This window comes from Rhamphochromis sp. 'chilingali', assembly GCF_963969265.1.
Source record: "Rhamphochromis sp. 'chilingali' genome assembly, chromosome: 19".
Classification (NCBI taxonomy): domain Eukaryota; kingdom Metazoa; phylum Chordata; class Actinopteri; order Cichliformes; family Cichlidae; genus Rhamphochromis; species Rhamphochromis sp. 'chilingali'.
The window spans coordinates 3,232,701-3,254,573 of record NC_137946.1 but is presented as its reverse complement, the minus strand read 5'-3'; the positions used below and the strand labels follow the sequence as shown (position 1 = coordinate 3,254,573).

Here is a 21,873-nt window from a genome sequence, read left to right as displayed (position 1 = left end):
TCTGCCTCCTTTTCGACTACGGGGACATTTAAACAATGGATACCTCCGTATACAAACAAATTCACACTTTTCTCCTCAACAGAGAGCGTCCCCCGATTGAACAACAGCGCCGTAAAATAAGAAGAATGGCACCTAATTACAGAGTTAATAATACAGACTTTGTAATATGTCACGTGAAGATTCATCAGCCAAATGAAGTGTTTACTGACAATTGACAGTGATAGCGGACATCATCATCACTATTCCAATCAATCCTCTCCACACAGACAAGCATAAACACACTCGACTATCACTAAATCAAATTTAGCACACGTTTGTAATGACGCTAATTCAGTTTACAATAGGGTTCATTCACTCAGTCAGCAGGTGGCGGTATCCTCTTACACTGGGGAGTAAACTGCCATTAAACGGACAGAAGAAGAAAACCCCTGCACATGCGTGGTACGGATCGGGTAGACCCGATTTGTACGGTCCGACTTTGCACATGCGCAGTAAGGATCGGGGAGTCCTGATCCGTAACTATCTTTTTGTTTTTTGTTTTTGTCTACATTATATTGAAATTTTCATTATTGGAAACATTTTAAGAGATACTTATTATCCTTAACATCTTAACAGATACTCTGACCCGTAACTATCGTAAAACGCTTCGACCGGAAGTAGACACCTTTCGCGCATGCGGGGTACCGATCGGGTTTCCGGTACGGATCGGGTAGTGACACCAACAATGGCAGCAGCTAGTTAGTTTTAATATTACTCTTATTATTCTTTCTGGGTCACAAAATAAACGTTTAACATATTTTTAGGCGAGAATATAACTGTGTAAACCTCAAATATCTGCTCAGTTTATCAAGACACCACATATTTTCAAAAGCGCTCCGACGTTTTCGGAGACGTCTGTTACCCACCAGCTCGATAGCTAGCCGGGGGCAAGGCTCACTAGAGCCCGTGAGAACGGCAAATCGTCTTCTTCTTTTTTTCTTTTTTTTTTAGTAAGATACTCTACTCAGGTTAAACATAAATAAGTCACTTAGATAACTTAAAAATGTTATTGTTTGGCTTTTTTTTAGTATTTTATTTGTTCCTGAGTAAATCGGTTTGGCTGAGATTAAAGTTATAGTTTTTACACAGCTGAATAAACGTCAAGCAGACAGCTGATTATCAGAAGTGTGAGATGCTCGAGAATATACTCCGGTGTCCTGTTATATTTTAGATAGCAATGAGTTTATTAAACTTCATCGAAACAATCTGCAAATTTCATTAAAATTTAATAAAGTATCATCTTGTCTTTATTTTTAGTTAGCACAGACCTTAAACACTTAAAGCTGTAAGCTAATGCTAGTTATATAAGAGCAGATGGATGCTGGTGCAATAAGCTGTACGTTTTACGTCCAATGGATGCATGATCTGATTAGTCGACCAATCGCAAAAATAATCGGTGACTAGTCGACTATCAAAAATCATTTGTGGCAGCCCTAATTACAGTACACATTCAACAGCTGTTGTTGTAGTATGATGTCAGCCACTAATAAGGTCAGGCTGCTCAATAACAGAAAAAAAATTCAAGTGTGAGCCATTACAGAGGCTCAAGTATTTAGTTTGCCTAAGACCGTAACTTGTGTAATGAGCCCACCATATGCCTGATGGTGCTTACTCATGTTTTAAAGGCTGGGGAGCTGATTTATTTGAACACAGCAGGCCTGCGCTGCAGAGCTCCTGGACTGTATGAAGTGTAGTAAAGCATCGCTGCAATTACATAAGACTTTTGCAAAAATATGATTTCTTTTACTCTGGACCCGCGGAGCAAACATCTAACCTATGATTAAGCAACATCACTCAAGTGGTTACATAAGTAACCAGAGCTATGCGGTACTGGGCATGGTGGCCACGGACTAAATCGCATAACTAGGCGTCTAAGCAGCGGATCTTAATGCACTTTGGTAAAATGAGAGCGGTGTGATCAAATGTAACATAATAATCTGCCTTCCCGGTTATGAACTGTCACACGCCTGGCTTGCAATCCGAACACTCAATCCCTGCCAAGCATCGTTGCTCGGGTGGGTTTCCACCTTCGCCGTTGGACATGCTTTGTAAACAAAGGTATCAGATATGTGATGAGTAACATAGGAAACATTTGCTCACACAAACAAAGAGTAAGCACTTGATCAAACTAAACATTAATTTATTTGGTGGTGATGGGGGGGGTAGTTTATCAGAAGACTTCAGCTAAAACCGTCAGAGAAATCAAAGATTTACTTACTATGAAGACGTCGACAAGCTAACGTTAAATCTGTCACTGTCACTTAGCCTTGTTTATTTTAAGTGACGAATAGCCCATATTGCTGACGTTACCATGCAGAGCATCATGTTATAATATAGGAATAGCTAGCTTCTGTTAAACGTAACCCAGCGTAAAGGACGATGTTGGGGTTTCAGGTAACTTTACGTGGTACCGTTAGCTATCGCTAACGGCTACATTAGCACGTACACTGGCTAGCAAAATATTGAATAAAGCACTGACCCAGGGTAACGTAAGGCCCAGCTTACATGCAGTTATGTGGGATTTACAAACGGTTCTTCACAAAAGGGTCACGCACGACGTCTTTAAACAACAATTCAAGGTACACCCTACCAACCAAGGAACTAATTCACCCACCCTCTGCGTTCTTTGAGCTCCTAAACTATGTAGGAATACAGTTAAGCTAAAGTTAGCTAGCCACCAAGTTATCATATGGCAGCTTACCTTCTGAGAATGCTGCTGGAGGACATTCTGCTCCACGGTCATGGCCGGTTCAGTGGGAAATTTTGTTAAATTCAAACCAGGAGTAGCAAAATGCACGATATACCGTTCACCAAAGCGATATAAAAAGGAGATGCTACGATGTCCCCTCCTTAATCAGCGACATTACGGACGCCATGGCAGAGTGACTAGCGCAAGTCGTCAGTAGGCATGAAAACATTGCTCTTCGCTGCCTGTGAGCTGGGATCGATTACTCAGGTCTGTTGAACTGCGTTACCATCATGAACGGGACTTTTGGGGGAAATTAATGCAAACTACAATTATAGCCAGAAATTTTGCGATTCATTTGAACCACATTGTTATTGCTTAGCTTCAGCACATTTCTTAATGCACCAAATCGCCAAGGAATTCTTGATATTTTGTTTGTGTTTTAGTGTACTTGAAAACAGAATTTTTCAAGGAATATATATATATATATATATATATATATATATATATATATATATATATATATATATATATATATATATTAAAATGATTTTAAAACAATCGCTTTTGTCGCTTTGTAAGGTAAGGTTACAACTGGTCTTCTAATCGGAGGGTCGGGTGTTCGATCCCTGCTTCTTTGGCCAAGATACTGAACCCCAAGTTGCCCCGATGCATCATTATGTCTACGAATCTTAGACAAAGTGCCCAGGTAGAGTAGAAAAGTGCTAGATAAGCATCAGTCCTTACACGAAAATGTGACATTATAATGATAGACAAGTTCCAAAACTATGCCTTTAAGTAAGGCATACCTCCTTCAACTTACATTCACAGTTTGTACAGTGACCCATCCAATTTCCCATTATAAAGTCAGGTAGCAGAAAAACATACAGTCACTGTTATAATCCTTGGGTGTGAAATACACACACCAGACTGTTAAAGTGTTTGTGTTGGACATGCTCTGACTTCATAGTTTTCATGTGATCCACAAGACTTTTTCTCTTAACCATTGTGTGTGCCACATTCTGGGCAGCTGCCTTTTTCTTTTTCCTCCAAGGAGTTTATGTTTTTGGTACTGTTTGCATGCGTGTCATTCTGTCTGTAAACTCGAAAAGTTTTGAATGAATTCTGATAACTCTTTGGAGGGGTGTAGAGTGGGGTCGTGTTAACAATCTATTAAAATTTGGCTGACATCCACTGAGGTCTTCAAGGTCAACTTAATGATTTATCAGTCACAAACAGACAAAAAGCCTTATAATTTGGAACCTTTTTTCTTATAAGCTTGGTGTATTGTCAACCTATAAGTACAAAGACTTAAAATCTGACCTCTGACATTTTCTTCAAGGTCAATAGATTGACCCGAAGCTCAGAGTGCTAATAATCCTATACACAGCTATTTAAAAACTATGTTTCTTCCTGTCATTGTTTGCATTGAAAACATATAGGCATATAGGGAACTATATATGAAAATTCTAAATATCACGTTACTTTGAACCTCTGGCCTCTTCTTTGTGGTTAAATAGGGTCAAATTTGGATAAAATGTCTGTTATCTCTCAAACTTTGCTTAAAATTCTGCTGCCTATTGGCAACATTTAGGAAATGATACTGGTATACGGTGAGTTTAAATATCACATTATAGTTTGAATCTGAACATTTGACCTCTGATCACACTTTTATGTTTCACATCTGCCGGTTGTGTTAAAGTATATTAAAATGGATCTTTAGTAGGTGACAAATGACAAAGGCATGCAATTTGTTTTTACTGCACTAAAAACTTCTTAAACTGCATTTTAAAAACATAGAAAATAAACTCAATATATAGAAAATTTATAATATTATTTCATTAAAAGTAAATATTGCCTAGACTGAGCTACCTCAGCAGTGGTTTGCTCTATCTGAGTCGTGTTTTTGTTGTTTTTTGTGATGTATTAGTATCAGATTCACTTTAATTCTCATATATTGAGAACTGCCTTTCCCTTTAGTATGCCTCCATGCTCGGTGCCCAGTGTTCACCTTCTACTCCTGATCCTTACCTCCTGTAAGATGAGAGGAATCATTTGGCCTCAAGGAGGTGCTACTTTACAATTATATAACAGTCAAATTTCCACACCCGGGGTTTTCACTCGGGGTTCTGGAGCAAAAAATGCCATCCCCTTCCATGAAAGGATGATAAGGATAGAAAAGGCTGCTTGTCAGGCTAAAGATGACTGACAACATTCCTGGTTTGTTCATTTATTAGGGGCAGTTATGATCATTTTCTCCTATCACAGCAACATTTCAAAGCTCATGACATCTGTTACCTTTATGGTATTTCATAGTTTGTGAACGCCAGCGTGGGGGTCTTGCAAGTGTAAGGCACTGAATTCAGCTGTCCACATTCTGTCCTAATTATTCAGACCGAGATAATAACACCAACATCCAAACACTGGGCTTTCAGGTCTGTCAGCTGTTATTAATTCAGTGCAAGATGGAAGAGAACAGTCCTCTCACACAGAACTGGGTCATCCTTTAGATGTTCAGGAATAGCATTGCTGTAATAGTTATAACTGTAGCTGTCAGCATGCTTTGTTAACATGAACTGTGTCATCTAACTAGTACATATAAATATTAATGGGAAACATCAGAACTTTATGATGGCACTGGAAGAAGGATCTGGCAACAGAACTGAGGATGTAAACAGGATTTGATCAGTGTACATTTTGTAGTTTCATTATAACAATAACTGCGATTTAGCTCAAACTGAGTTTGAATTTAATTCTTATCCATAAACATATAGTAATATAAATATATAACAGTATTAATACATTATTTTGTCATAGCAACAAATCAAGGTTGTGCTGTTACCCCATGCTATTCAGCTTTTCTCCCAGCAGATGGCAACATCCTCCTTTGGAGCACCAGCTTGCATAATCACAGCCCCACACAGCAGCAGCAGAAATGTGGAAAAAGGAATGAAACATGAAAATGATTCCACTTGCCAAATCAAGTAGCATTATAAATCACAGAGTCTGTTTTCATTTTTCAGCACGGTGCCTTAATCAATATTTTATACTTCTATGTGCAGTGTGCTGAAATATTCACTGACCACCACAGAGTGTGTGAAGGTTACCTTAAACACCCAGGGCAGCCTCTTAAAACAGCCTTCTTGTCTGAGCAGACACATCACACAGTTTGACCTCAAGGCAAAAAGTAGAGCTATCAGTCAGAGAATCGGGGAAGCTGTCAGGAAACCAATCAGAAAATAAGTTGATGAATCAATTGGCAAAGTCAAACAGAAGCCGCTGCAGTCTGAATAGATCCTTGGCTGACAAGCTGATGTCTGCTTGTTTGTTGAAGATCAAAACAGATCCCGAAAGTGAGCCCGAGGGCTGTATGATAATAGCTCCACTCGCACCAGGACATTGAAAATCCTCCTTCTCGCTCTGCCCGATACAGTAATCCAACAACAACGCATGTACATTACAACTGTCCTTTAACACAAGGATGTAGCATTCATGTTAGTTCATGGGGCCCATATGGTCTAATCTGAACTTCAACAAACATTTTATAATAACGTATTTAAAGTTTGATCCAAACTACATGCAATATTTTCACTCCTGTGTAGTGATGCCAGTGCTACCAGCCTAAGAACAGCCGAGCATTTAATTGACAATTTGGCTCTATAAATGACTCCACTGTAACTGCCACACTTTGCAGACACGTCCATCGCATTAATGACTTCATAAAGGAGTAAAATGTTGATACTTTCTTGCATCTTGTCACAGAGATACAACTGGATTTACTTATTGAAGCCATTTAAATATATTTAAATTTCTAATATATGTGAAAATGCAACAACATGATGAACCCGTGCTCCAGGACATAGACCTGCCTTTTAGACCTGCCACACCAATATGTGGGATAAAGGTTTACCCCGCATACTGAATAAAACAGTTACACGTTATTGTATTGTAGAATTCAGTTAATCCACGAACGCACCGATGAGATTTCACAGTCAGTTTTGCTTCTTTATTTTAGCAAATTTTCTGGCTATACCAGCTCCGTGGAACCTGAAAGATAATAAAAAATAAGCAGAACTAGAAAATTAATGCTTAAAAATGTTTTGAGATGTGCCCATTTCCCCCCAGGATCTCCCTCTTTAAGCAAACGAACCAACTATGGTGCTTCATGTGTGGCTAAAATAAGACCCTTTGCAAACAGACCAGGTTGGGTTGGCTTCAAGCAGACTTTCTGTATACACATTATATTGCAACAATGTTTTGGAAACAAAATGTTGAAATACCTGTATGGTTATGGGCCATGTGCTGCTCTTGAGTCTGCTTTTGTACCTGCCAGGTTTTCTTCAGTTTTTTTTCCTCAGGGGTTTTAGACACGAGCCAGTGTCCAAGAATGATTTGGTTTAAAGTCTATCTATCTATCTGAATTTTTTTTATGAGTCCATGACGTCTTTAAGAAAAAGAGTCAGCATAAAATTACATATAACTGCGAGGAGTGCAGGTTTTCCGATCGCACTGAAACACATCATTTGTTTTAAAGGCTTATTTGTTAATACAAGCCATTCAGTTAAACCTCATTTCAATCTTAAATTCACTAATGTGAGGGTAACTTATAAACAGGAAAAGAAAATACAATGCATCTACGGAAGCTGCAAAGGAAAGCAGACGGCCAATCAGTAAATCAATCAAATCCAGTCTTTGTTTTTTCATGCAGCAAACCTCAGTGGTTGTTTTCAACACTACTCACTTATTGTTCCCCAACAGCAAATTTATATGTCATAAAACATAAAGCTGTAAAAACTGATGGGTCATCTGAAAGCATTTTTCTTCACACTAAAGCAGGACCAAGGTTCTGCTTTAGTGTGGAATATATGTATATATATATATATATATATATTATTATTATTATTATTTTATTTTTTTTTCCTGGAAACAAGCAAGATCCGTGGACATCTCAGGATTTGATTTTCTTATTAAGTAAATTAGAATACAGACTCAATGGGACTACCATAGATGTTCCTATGTGATATGGAAATGATCAGGTGCCTTAAACCGTCGCAGCACAGCAGTGTCTACAGGCAGTGAAGACATATCACTGCATTTTTTCGGGAGCTGTCGTGCCAACAATAATACAAAGCTTGTTTCATTTTAAAATAACACTGATTGTGTTTTTCCCCTTTGCTTTTTTGAAGCTTAGAGTGCAGCAGGAGCATTGATTTTATGACAGCGTAAAGAATGAAGTAGTTAAACTCTGTCGTGGCTCGATGTCGGGTATCCTGACAAGATCATTATTTTTGAGGATTTCAGCCATTTTCAAGGTGTCTTTCCCAGATAATGGGCAGGACTTTCACCACTTCCCAAATAAACTATGTTTCAAATTCAGTACATTTTTTTATAAAGCTTAACAAAAGCAGCATTAGTCTGTGTTTTACTGCTCATCTCGACCTTGTTGACAGAAATTACATGAGGATTGTTTAGTATCATCTTCTTTGTGTACACGATTAACTGTCACTCCCTGCACGAAAAAATTATTTGGATTCACGTAAAAAATGGAAAGCATTTCCACGGGACTGATTCTGTTGTTTCAACTTAATTTACTTGAGTTAAGCCAACTTAATTAATTAATGATGAATTGACTTATTTACTGTAGTTGAGTCCAACTTCATTGAGCTGATCCAACCCATTACATTACATTAGCCCAACAAAAATACTTAATGCTAATAGAAAGTCATTTATTAATGTAGAAATCTTTTCTGTGATTATTTTAAGTTCATTTAAGGAGGTATTTTGTGGTGTGTTAACATAAAATTTATCATGCACGCCTTTTTTCCCCTCCAATTTATAACAAATTCACATAGTTGTCCTTATCAGGGTTGCCGGGGGGCACTGGAGCCTATCCCAGCTCTCACAGGGCGAGAGGCGGCGTACATCCTGGACAGGTCGCCAGTCTAATGAAGACAAACACAGACAACCGTTTTGATTCACACTCACGGGTAATTTAGAATCACCAGTTAACCTAATCCCACTAACTGCATGTCTTTCGACTGTCGCAGGAAGCCAGAGAACCCATGCACACTCCACACAGAAAGGCCTCGGCCAGATGGTGGATTCAAACTCAGGATCTTCTTCCTGTGAGGCAACATTTCTAACCACTGCGCCACAGAGCTGTCACTCAAAGCTTGAAAAAAAAGTAGGGAAGCTATGATTACAAGGCTTGATACAGAATTTTCTTCACGTTTTTGTCCTTGACAGGTTAAACTACAATAAATAGCAATAGCATACACATGGTGTGTGTATGCGTTTCTGCCTCTTATAACCTCAGTGAATAAATTTTGTGTGATCTTATGATATTGTGAGTCCAGGCAACTAACCACTGTTGCTAGATTGCATCACGTCATCTCAAAAAAACAAGTTTGTTCACCATAGAAATCATAGAAACATGAAATTATCAGCATCATTTATTGACCACGACGTACCTGAGTGTTGTTGCTGACCATGCTTCGAGCAGGTTACAAAATTTAAATAATCACAAACTGGTTTCTTGAGCTGCGTTGATACTAGCATGTTAAAAGGACCAATATCTGTAAGTGATGCTTCCTGCATCTTGTTGAATCTATGACATCCAGAATGAAGGCAGTTCATAATGCAGACAATCATACAACAGTTCTGAACAATACAATTAATCACACTCTTTATGATGACCCCATTTTCTTTCCATCTAAAGCAGCGGTATCCAACCCCTGGGCCCCGGACCATTACCGGTCCGTGAGTTGTTTGGTACCGGGCTGCGAGAGTTGAGGCTCAGGTGTGAAATTGATGGTTCTCAGGGTTTTTATCGGTTTTTAACGTTATTATTTTTATAATATATAATCCACGACACCTTAAAGGTTGTGAAAATATTGTCAGTCATAAACCGGTCCGTGGCATAAGGTTGGGGACTGCTGACCTAAAGCACATAAATGCAGCTTCAGAAATTCAGAACTCCAGATTGAACAAACGTGGCAACATAGTGTCTGCGTGCTGATAGGTGTGGTTAGTTTTAGAGGTGATTCACTTAAGTTGTGCTATTTTCTGAAGCACAGTCATTTCATTTCTATTTCATACAAAGAAAAAGTCCAGCTGGCTGTAAATTGCATCTTGCAAACATTAGAAAACATTAGAAAATCAGTTTATGCACTTTAAATATTCTGGGGGGTTTTTTTCTTTTGTTTTTTTTTTTTTTTACACCAAAACCCAGTGTGTGCTGGCGTAATGTGTTCGTAAATCTGTCCCCCAAATTTCATCAGTCACATCTGATCTGTTAAAAAGATGAATACCTGCTGCCAGTGAGGCACTGCCTTGAACTTGACTTCTAATGACCAGAAAGGGATGACCTTTGTGAATGAGAGTCTGTTGGAACATGACCCTTGGGCTCCCTCTTCAGTAAATGCTTTCCTAATTGGTTTATAGTTTCATTTACTAGCTTCAAGTTTTATTTAAAACATGATCTTAATATTGTAAATTAAGATAAATTAAGGACATGTATGCCTTACCTTGTAACTGCAAGTTTCTAGACTGTGTCCCCCAGTTCCTTTGTTAGCTCTACGCCTCACTCATCCAGCCTTTAAACAGTAACATGGCAAAAACACCCAGCTTGAAGCTACACAGCAAGATTTTCCTAAATAAAGTAAGTTATTGACAATAAAGAAAAATCAAGATTCATTTGTCCTACAAAAATGGGCATCTATGCTCCATCTGCAGTTGCTGTGGGGCCCAGTTTGAGAACCACAGTGATGAATGAAGAGTCGTGGGATTGTCAAGATCATATATAACCTGGTTACCATGACGTAAAATGTCATATTTAAATGCAAAAGAGAAAAAATTCAGTTTCTGTTAGTGGCCCTATAGTTAAAGTTCCTCACAGTCGATAAGATTAATCTCCTGTGAAACATAGACATCTGTGCAAAATTTCATAGCAACATCAAGACTTTGTCGTCCATAAACTCCTGCTGCTGGCAGGCTGAAAAAACTCAACACTAAACAAACAAGCTAACGATTAAAATATGAGGCATGCCACACGAGTACAGGGGCAGCATTTATAATCTGGAGCTATTATATTCCCATATAAAGGTAAACTGGTGTTCCTCCCCGTGTCTTATGGATCGTCTTCCCTTCTAAATATTGTATCATGCTGTCAAACTAATAAGTGCTCTTAACATAACATCTTCACTTTCTGAAATGCAACCAAATCCCCTCTGACTGCCAGATACAGCTTCATTCTGTTTTTTTCCCTTTATGACTTCACACTGAGTTGAATATCAGAAAGCTAATTCAACAGAGTTAAGTTTGGCAGGCTTCATCCTAAGTCTGCACAAAGTTCACATCCCAAGCTGGTCTTAGCCAGACTGGTTGACACTAAACTGCCCTTTCTCACTGTACCGGGGATTTTGAGAGATGTTTACTTGAAAAGTTCATGACCCTGCAGATCAACCACAGTGTCACGATTCATACAGGAAATTAGCGGTAAAAACGTTTCTCGAAGATGACATCGTTCACATGAGAGAGGTGGAAAATAAAGAGATGGCAGTTCATTGTTTGCTGTCACTCGATTTCAAACGGAGAAAATTAAGATTCAGATCAAGCGTGAGCTTAATCGCCTATGAAAACAGGAATGCTCGCTCCCGTCATTACTAATCGAATACCTCAGGATGTGTAAGCGAGAACTTCTTTGAAAGGAGAAACTTTCTGAGATGATCAGAAGCAATACAAGACGCCGGCAGACAGGAGACTGACACTGCTAGCTCTCCCTGGCCAGTTTGTAAAACATTTACCCTTGTGCTTATCTGACATGGCAAATACCATCCATGTTCTTTTAGTGTCAGCCAAGATCCCTCAAGCTGACAGCCTGCTCTGTGGACTACAGGGACTCTCACTCATCATGAATATTACATCGGGCCTGTTTACAGGCCTGCACATGGACATAAGTAAGGAAGCTTTATAAAACTGCCATCTCTGATCAGAGCTGCTGTATTTTCACTTGCAGTGTTCACCCTCTCTGCAGCCTCTCTGCACATTTGGGCTATTAGTCATTCGTGAATAATTACCACATCATGTATGAGGACTGGGAGGCCATGGGAAACAGTGAGGGTCAAGAGGCTATCGAGCTCAAAAGAAAAGAAAGGGCTTGAGCCATGCCGCCACTTGTCATATTTACATGAGAGATTGCGAGAGTGGCCTGAGTGTATTGCTGGGGAGCGGAAGCAGGGAGATGTGGTTTGTGGTTTGAGTGCATATGTGTGCAGAGGAGGTGTCGGGGGGGTAGGAAGAGAGGGGAGGGGGAGCTACAGCTGCGGGGCCAACAGTTGATCCTGTCCCGGGAAACAGGATCAGCCAGGTCAGGTCGAGGGAGGTGAGGCAAGAGGTCATGACCCTGGAGGGGGGTTAAGGGAAAGACTTCACAAAGAGGTACATCTTCAAAAGCCTCGGGGAGGGAGGGCTAGTATAAGGTTGTGAAATCAAACGTTGGGACCTTTTTTTCCTTAGTGCATGAGTTTCCCCAGGTGTTTCGCTTCAATCCTTTTGAATACTGACTTGTGGCTCTGCTCATCCAGCCGCTGGAGAAGCATCACCTCAAGGCAAAGTACAGAAACAGTTGGACTGGTATCTGTGAGGCATATCAGCCTTTTATTTATATATTCTACTTTAATGACACTCCAAATGGGACATGAGACCCATAAAATGCTAATTAGATCGTATGTGTGACAGTGTGTGTGTGTGTGTGTGTGTGTGTGTGCGCACGCGTATGTTTACATAACATTTGAGGTCAAATCACATGCTCAAAGTTCAAAGGCTTCGCTAAGAAAAGGGCGATGAAACATCTGGGAGCGGATTTATCACACCCATCACTAAGACGACTGGTGACAAGTGTTAGCTCTGTATGGCCTCCATGTGAATAAACAAAGCACATAAAGAGGAAAGCATCTCATTTACACTAAAGTCGTCAGGCTTGCTGTTTCGAACAAGTTCCCATGCAGATAAACCCTTGGCCCAGCACGTTAAGTGCAGTCATTAAGTTGTTTGTCAGAGACTAAGCATCTGCAATGCCAGGAAATCATTTCTGGACATCTCGTAACTATGAAAACGTCTGTTGTGGGACTTCCGAGTGCTCGGTCTGCAGTTGAGTTGCTGGCGGCCTTATGTGCAGCGTTTACATCCTTTTGGCCTCATGCTGAGGTCAGGAAATCAAAGAGCGAAGCCACAGACAAACAGTCGATTGTCAAGTTTTACACCTTGACCTCAGCTTAAACTCGCAGCCGCCTACTTTAAGCTTGCCGCTGCTCCGGCAATCAGAGGAAATCGAGAGGTTACTGGTAGTTCAGCCTTGATAAGAATCTTGAAATGGAGAAGTTCACTGAGGGGAAAGGTTACTGGGAGTTTAAAGAGAGTGCAGTCAGTCATGGGGAGGATTAAATAAAAGGGAAGTCAGGGCTGAGGAACTGTGCTGCAATTTCAAAAGTGCACTGCAGACAAAAAGCTGTCTGTTCACTCGCTGGACTTCATATTCAGACGGTGCAGGGGAAGTTTAGCTTGAACTTGTCCTCACCTTTAGGAAATCTCACGCTACAGGCTGTTTTTTCTCAAGTCGAGAAAACTATCGCTAAATGGATAATTTTTCAGATGGGACACGAGAATTAAGGTTTTGTAACGACCGCACAAAGAAATCTATTGTAGGCTCTAAATCAAAGATATACGTTCCATTTGTGTAGGGCACATCCTTGGGCACTCGGTGTGCATCTGGTGACCTTCACGTGTCCTCCCTTCTTTCAGTGTCTTTCCTGCCTTTGTTAAAGACTCGGCAACACAGTGAACAGCAGCCAACTCAGAAGCAGGGGTTTAGGGGCAAATACAGGACATCCTCTCACTCTTTTAATAGACCGGACTCTTTGATTGCACGCAGCGCTGTTTGGCTTTGATGTCATTTTCTTTAAATAATAATGTGCTTTAATGTTAAACCTTACTCTGATATTGGGGTGCAGTAGTTGTTCAGTTTCACTGCTGGTTGCTTTGGTTGTGTTAAAGTGACTGCTCACAACAACTAAGCTGATCATGTCAATGAAGCAACATCTGGGCTAAATCTAATCGGCCTGTTGCAGCCTTAAAAAGATGTGGTTGTGTCTAATTTTGGCTAAAAATGTCATTTTTTATGATCCTGGAATGCCTTATTAAATACATGGCCTGGTCTGACCCTGTCTGTACAGTTTACATGTTCTCCCTGTGCAAAAACATGCATGTTGGGGTAATTCTCAACTGACTGTGGCTGTGAGGGAGACTAAAGTGTTTGCAGTGCATTCGTAGCATCAGTCTGTGTATGCTAATGTAGCATGTAGTTTCAAAATGCTTTTCAGCAGAACCCACTAGAAGAGTGCTATTTGAAGCTGCTAATGTTAAATGTCATTTACATACATTCTTTTTTTCCATTGTAGTGTTATTATTAGTAGCTGTAGTAGTAGTATTCAAATTTAAAGGCAACCAGGCTATCATTTGTTTGTATACATGGTCAGAGAGACTTTTAAAGTTGTTTCTAAAGTACGAAAAATCCAGGTATGAAAATATTAATAAATCACAATGTAAGCTTAGTAAATGAGGCTCAATGAAAAGGCCTTGCATTTTTCAGATACACAATTCCACCAGCAACATAGTAGAAGATTACAGGTGAACTGGCCTGCCCTGAAACTAAAAACATTTTGTGCATCATGGAAAAAAAGACACAGCACTGTTGATGGTCTGGAACAGTATAGGACAGCACGCCTCCATCTAAAGTTCAGCTTCTACACATTCACTATTTGACTTTGTTAAAAGAAGAGGGGCGCTACAAATGAGCAAACACTGTCCCGACATTTGTCCCAGCACACTGCTGGCTGCTAAACTGGAAAGAGAGGAACACAGTCATACTAGGTCATGCATTTTAGTCCTTTATTTTTCAGATATCAGTGCAAATGAACACCAAAAATGAAAACATAAAAAAATGAAATAATGTTTCAGGTCTTCACATGAAAAAAATGAAACATCCTTTTTTTAATATATATATTTATATATATATTTGCTGCTACAAATGTATTTCTTAGATGCACAATGCAGATCTATGATTGTACGTCAATCCCCCACCTACATCCCCCCAAACTCTTCCACAGAGCTTTGTTAACCAGTAACAGAAAAGAATAATCACAAAAATATTCAATGCACATTTATTTTTCCACACATTTTTTTTTTTAAATCAACTTGCTCAACAGTCTGTGGTTATTTAGGGACTGTTCATATTCTAAACCAGCCTCTCTCTCTCTGTGATATAAAAGACCTATTTTAAGACTTGACATTTTCCCCCATCACCAGTAGGGATACACAGGTAGTTCCCATGCGTCTGCATGCAACAGGCAGCAGTGAGGAAAGTCAGACATTATTACACAACACAGCGCAGGATAGATTATCATTTACCACATAGAGACACATGCAGAGAACAAACCAACCAAAAGAAAAAAAGAAAAAAGGAAAACGATGGGCATAGCATCCTCGGCCTTTGTATGTACACTTGTACGCATATAATTCATATTTACATATCAGGGCATTAAAAACTAGGGTAATATCTTTTCTTAAACATTACAAAATAGTCATCTTTCATACTGAAAGTACTATTTACACAAATATATTTAACCATTGTGAAAATGTATTAATAATTGAAGAGACATACTTCATATGTAGTAAAAAGATCACGAGACTAAAATCGATAAAGCAGTATGTGAGATCAACTGAAAAGAGTACAGTACGATCCAAAAATAAGGAGCTAGATCAACCAGATATCCCTCAAGACACCAAAAGGTCTTGGTGATTGCTGGGGGCAGGTACACACATCCAGCTGCTTTCAAAACAAAGATGTACCTGTGGTCTTCTCTTTATTATCATGCAATTCTTTTGACATTTTATGAGATAAGAGACTGCCACAAACAAATAATAATAACAATAAAAAAATCTATAAACCACAATAGTGAAGAAATAAAGGGAAAAAAAAATCACAAACTGTCAAATTCTCAACAGATAACAATACTGACTGTTTTTTCTTTTTTATTATCACATGCCATTAAATGATTCTGAAAAGGACTCCAAGGACTCGATAGTGCAAAGTCTGGGTACTCCTTTTAAGTGAAATGAAAAGGAAAAAGCCATGTGCGTCACACTCAAAAGTTTCTGTGTGCATGAAGAAAAGTGCCTTGGGTTTAACCAGGGTCGCAAGATAAGTTTCTCACACACTGCCTTTTTAACTGTTGCTCTAGAAACCTGCTTACACGCAGTTGCTCAACTGTAAGAGCCGCGCTCGCTCTGTTGACCCATCTGCTCCAAACGGCTCAATCTGCAAACATAGTGCCCTGAATTTGCACTGTCGAATATTGGCCTCGAAACACGCACTTCAAATAAAAGCGAAAACAATGAGTTGTGACCGTTTAAAGCGCCAACGATATATTCCTTCTCCACTGGTAATTGTGCCACACCGTGAATCCCGAGGAACAAAGCATTCGTCGCGGCGGGATCTTCGCCGAATGCCGTTTTTAAGGTCCTCTGAATGACTTTAGCACGGACACTGTTGTAATAGACCGCCGTGACTATTTGGAATCTTATCTAAAATTGATGGGTCTCTGTCTATCTGGAAATGTTCTGATGGAGAAAATAAATAAATGTCCACTGAACTGAGCACTAACATTTTTAGAGTCATCAATAATGGATGTTGCTTGAAATGTTCTTTCTAAATGTTTTATGGCAGGCAACAGGAGGACTTGGAGTAGTGATATGTGTACAGTTCAATTAGTAAGAAAGTGTAAAAAAAAAATAACAATAATAAAGGAGGGCTCCGTAATTAACATTGTAGTACAAAATGTAGTGCATGACAATCAGTGATGGGAAGGTTTGATCTGTGACTGATGCACAGTTTTGGCTTTTGTGGCATTCTGCTAAGATACAGCTGTTTTGTACCGTTCCATGACCTCACTATTTAAAAATCGATGCAGAAGTGCATCTGAATTTGCTCTATGCCACCTGAAAAAAAAAAAAAATCATTCAATTTGCATTCTTTGTCATTTGTCTCATCAGACCAATTTGGCAAGTCATTCAAAAAATGAAAAACAAACAGAGTCAGTGAATTTCTTTCCATTTCTATTTTTCTGCAGTTGATACAAATTCTACTCAGACGACTGGCTCAGCCCCTGGCTCTCATGGCTGTGCTTGTCGTTGTGGGCGGGTGATTGAGGGGTAGAGCTCAGGCTGCGTTCATAGGCATGCATGTCACTGATAGGCTCTTCTTTAACTCTGACCACAGAATGGGCTCCCTCTGCCTGATCTCTCCCCTCCTTCCTTAGCTGGATGCTGCCCTTCTGCAGCATGTAATATAGGATGGGGTTGGACCGCGAGAGCCGTGGAGAGTCTGGGTTTGAGTCACAACCCTCGTCCTCCTCTTCGTTCTCTTGACTACTCCACCGCACAGGGCTCTCAGGCTCCTGTTTGACTAAAGTAGGCGTCTCCCGTTTTTGAGTGATGGGCCACGGGGACGGGTGGCGACTCCAAGGGGAGCGCAGAGAACTGTCACCTGGAGGAGGGGTGGGTAGTGGTCTGAGATTACTTGGAAACCCTGAGTTGAGGGAACCGTGGGGATGCCAGCTGGGCAGTTGGAGGAAGCTGTGATTTTGGGCAGGCTGAGTGAGAATGCTACCGTTGGCCTTGCCGTTGGTCTGGAGGACGGAAGGACTGGGCGCCCCCCGGGGCTGCTGGGACAGCTCCTTTAGGCAGTTGTCGGAGAGCAGCAGCTGTTTGAGCACATTGAAGCCCCGGCTCTCTCGTGTAAGGGTTTCACTCGGTGGGCTCTTTGGAGGAACCTCTTCTTCCTTTAGAGTCCTCTGCTGCTCAGGCTCTACCGGAACAACAGAGGAGGCAAAAATATTTGTGTCACCACTGTCCACTGCTCTTGGAGAGCTGATGTTACTCAAATTATCAGTCCGATCTGAACAGAGCCGCCTCTTCTTAGGGCTTGGGCTCGGATACTCCCTCTGTTCCTCTTTAACCTGTCTGAGCTGTGTGTCAGCCTGCATAGCAGCACTGGTATAGTAGGTAGCAGTCTGTTGTTTAAGCAACTGGCTGAGGAGGCCATATTTTGCTATAACCTCTGCAGGCCGGGGTTCAGCCTTTAAGTCCTGCTGGGAATCTGAGACGAGGCTATTCTTCTCATAGCAACTCAGCCTCTTTCTGCCAATCACGTCCTCAGACATGGCAGAGGATGGTCCCACGTCCTCCATGAGCTCCGATTTGACCTTTACATCCAGAGGGGGGCCATTGGAGCTGTCGCAGGTGACGTGAGCACCAGGGTTCTTCTCACTGCATCCCCCCGCTGCCTCCACACTCCTCCTGCCACTGCCACTAGGCCTGTCTTTGCGGCTCACAGTCGCTGTAGCTGAGCTTGTTCCTAGAAGGAGCTGCAGCACGGTGCGCCTTTCCAGAAGGTTCTCAATCTGTGATGAAGGAGGAGAAGCTTCCTTCCTACTGAAGGGTGTGCCACTACCTGAAGCTCCATCAGAGAGTGGAGTGGTGGTGGTGGTCCTGCCGATTGGAGCATTGAGTCTTTCCAAAAGGGCAAGGGGCCTGCTGGCATCGTGCTCCTGGCCCAGCCCTTTACCAGAGGGGGTGGGTGGGGAGGAAGCTGTCCCACACTGAGCCAGATTCTGTAACAGTTTACTAGCACTGAAGGCGGGCTCTGAGGCCTTCTCAGCAGGGAAGGTTTTAGATTTACACAAATCCAGTGGGCTGGATTGGACGTTGGGGGAAGGGTAGGAATATGGGGACAGAGCACCGCTTGGGTCACGGCCAAGTGAGTAGAGGGGCTGAGCTGGAGCTACAGACCTATCTATGGGGCTTTTTGTCCTCGCCTCTTCCCAAGATACCAGTCCTTTTGGCTGGTTTCGAGACATGGTGGCTACAGTTACATCAAGAGGTGAATCTTGGTTACCAACATTTTTCTTAACCATCTCATTATTTCTGCGCTCAAGAAGAAGCTGCATGAGTGTGACTTTAGGGTGGGACTTTCGGTCTGGGCTCATTTCAGGGTCCTTGCCCTTGGACACCTTTGATCCTGATGGCTCTGGCTTCCACTTGTTTATTAAAGATTCTGTTAGTTTGTCCAGGGAAGAGGTAGAGATACAGGAAGAGGAAGAAATAGAGGTGGAAACAGAGGAGACAACAGTAGAAGATGGAGATAAAGTTGTGGTGGGGGGCTGAGCAGAAGCTTGAGGAGAGAATGCACCTGGGGCGGAAGTAGAGAGGGTAGAGGTGAAAGAGGCGGAGGAAGAGGGAACTGTAGTTTTGAGCCCTCCATCTTGCATATTGACACGGCTTCTCATGGAGAGGTCAATGGGAGAGCAACTCGAGTAGGAGCTCTCGGCATCGCTGCTGTCCTTGGTCAGGCTCCGCTCCTGGGTGGAGCATTCGCTGTCTGAGGTGACTGAAGAGGAGCCACTTGGTGGCAGAATGCCACAGCTGTCCTCCAAATGCCCATTCTTGGTCAGCTGCTTCTGGTTGTTGTGATTGTTCAGCAGCAGCAGCAGCAAGCTACTGCATGTCTGGGGTGGGCGGGTTGGACGCGAGTCAAAGCCTCGTTTCTCCCGAGATGGCTGGCTGTGAGTGTGGCTTGGAGCACGTGGGGGAGTGGGTGGGGAGCTTTGGCTGTGGCCACGCAGCAAAGAGGGGCTCTGTGGATTTGACAGGGCCATTCGAGGGAGTGTTGTCGTTACTGTGGTGGTTGTTGTCATTCCATTTTGGGTTGTTAAGGAGCTTAGCGTGTCTGGAGCTCCGGGCAGACTGGGTGGCCTTTTGTCCTGGTTGTGCTGCTGGTTTGCCATGGCAGCTAGTCTTTCGCTGGCTGATCTTCCAGAGAGCTGTGCTTTGAGTGCATGCTCCCTGGAATACTGCTGGAGATGGGCTTCGCTGGACAGCAGCAGGGCCAGCTGACTGCAGGCGACACTGGGCTTAGGTGAAGGCGCCGGACTAGAGCGGATTTTCACTATGTTAGCCACGGCCTTCAGTCGCTCTGCACAGGAAACTGAATCTGCAGCTGTAGGAGCAGCAGGAGGCGTGGCACTGTGTGCTGAGCGAGGTGATTCTGGGGGTCTGTCCTGGCTGTGTCCACGACGACTGTAAGGTGTGTTGCTATGATTCTGAAGTTTGCTCTTTCTCATCAGGCCCTTTAAGCGGCTTGAGGCTGTCCCGTACACAGGTAGTGGCTCTTTGTCTGCAGGTGGCGCCTTGGATGGAGACGAACACTCACTCGGGGGTTTATTAGAGTGCTGAGACATCGCCACACTCTGAAGTCGTGAGCTAAATGACTGAAGCAGTGACGCAAGCAGGGTGCTCTCTCCAGCATGAGGAGATCCCTCTAGTGCTCCATTCTGCATCCCTCCCACTTGGCCATTCAGCTCCGCTGGGGGTGAGCTCATTCGCTGGTTCCCTGGATCATTCCAAGCTCCCGAGCGCAGTAAGCGGGCTTTCTTGAGGTGCTGAGAAGAACCCAGAGTGGGCCCATTGGTTCCACCCTTGGGAGCTGTGGGTCCATGGTTGGGCAGTTGGAAGGGCCCACCCACCTTATCACCCTGCTCCTGATTGCTGTGGGCAGCCTCAGACCTCCCACTTGCCGTGGCCCCAGGCCCGGCCACCACTGGATGCATCAGTAAACCTTCCAGATAAGTTAGAACAGCTGAATCCTTGTGTGTCTCAGGGCCAGGCTCCTCCCCATGAGTCATGTTCAATACTAGGATCCCCTCGTATGGCTCAGCACTTCTTACTGGGAAATATGTCCACTAGGTCATCTGGTTGACAGTGGCATGTACTTCCTAAATACCAAAAAGCGGGCAGGCTATTTCACCGAGTCAGTGTACAGCAGAGGGGAGGGGTGGATGCACTAGATGGATGTGATCCTCTCTGTAGTGGGCACAGTCACCACTGTGTTAAAACAGCAATCATGGCTGGAGACAATCCGGGGCAGGTAGGCCTCCCAGGCATTGTTGTATGCCTTTAAATGCCGCAGGATCCCAGAAGGCCCAGCTCGAGGCTTATGTGAAAAGCAACTGAGGAGTCAGCGGGATTTCACCACAAAGATGTTGACACATTCCGTGGCTGTGGATGTTTGGGATGTCTGTCCTATGGCCTGGCTGTGGTTCTGTCAGCGGCGCCTTTCAGCTTTGCAGATCTCACATGGGGGGGACCTATGGCAGTGAGCGAGAGACAGAAAAGAGGGAGGACGAGAAGGTTGGGTGGAGTGGGGGGGAGAAAAAAGAGAAAAGGGGAGAAACTGTGTGAGAAGCAGGGATTTACACAGCACTATATCACATTCATTTCACCACCTTGTCTGCCGTCTCTGTTACTTAGCAACATTTCAGATTGACTGCACACGGCTCCTTCTCCTCTCTGCACTCTCCCCTCACAGCCACCGAACAGACGACAAATGTAGATTAGGCCTGATTGGATCCAAATTGAAAATTCAGGCCCACTACCTTGAAAACATTCAGGTCTCGAGCAGTAAGCCCCTCGCAGCAATGTCTTTCAAAAGCAAAGGGCCTTGTGAGAGCTGTGAATAATTCCTTATGCAGCTTGTCATTTCAGTGGATTATCCCCACCACCACCACCCCCACCGCCCCCTGCTCCTTATGCACTTGAGCAGCATCGCACACGACACAAACCTTGGACTACATAAAGCATGAGCCACCCACCCGCTCCCCGTGTCACATGCACACTAGTAAGCCTTTAAGCGTTCATGCCTAGACACAGGAACGAATGTGTGCACGGAGGCACATATAGATGCATGTATAATCTTACTGCTGCGTTATCTTTATTAACACCTGGCCAGCTGGGCTTCGCGTTTTTGACCCCGATTCTTTTTCCTTTAATCAGAAGTGCAAAACCAGAATACCTAAAGTAACAGAATTACAGTGCTACACTACTTTTTAACAATTAAACGAATAAAAAAGAGAGACCAAATAAGACATATGAACTATGAGACAACATTTACATTCCGAAAACATTTCCACTTATCCACTTATAAAATTCAGCTTTATAATAGTACGCTCAACTCTTACTATTCTAAATATTCTGCA

General features: G+C 42.4%; 2 protein-coding genes across 6 annotated transcripts in view; both read right to left on the bottom strand.

Annotated features, from left to right (window-relative positions):
• usp25 (ubiquitin specific peptidase 25) overlaps positions 1-2,964 on the bottom strand; it is a 38,196-nt gene extending 35,232 nt beyond the window's left edge. For 4 of the 5 annotated variants that reach the window (XM_080867419.1, XM_080867420.1, XM_080867421.1 and 1 more), the window contains exon 1: positions 2,741-2,964. In XM_080867419.1, the coding sequence (XP_080723545.1) occupies positions 2,741-2,782 (42 nt within the window). In that variant the 5' untranslated portion in view covers positions 2,783-2,964. The remainder of the gene's footprint in view (positions 1-2,740) is intronic. The other variant, XM_080867423.1, reaches the window with a different exon arrangement.
• An 11,693-nt stretch (positions 2,965-14,657) lies between these two features.
• nrip1b (nuclear receptor interacting protein 1b) overlaps positions 14,658-21,873 on the bottom strand; it is a 37,559-nt gene continuing 30,343 nt past the window's right edge. The window contains exon 2 of the mRNA XM_080866769.1: positions 14,658-20,985. Within this exon, the coding sequence (XP_080722895.1) occupies positions 16,924-20,523 (3,600 nt within the window). The 5' untranslated portion in view covers positions 20,524-20,985 and the 3' untranslated portion in view covers positions 14,658-16,923. The remainder of the gene's footprint in view (positions 20,986-21,873) is intronic.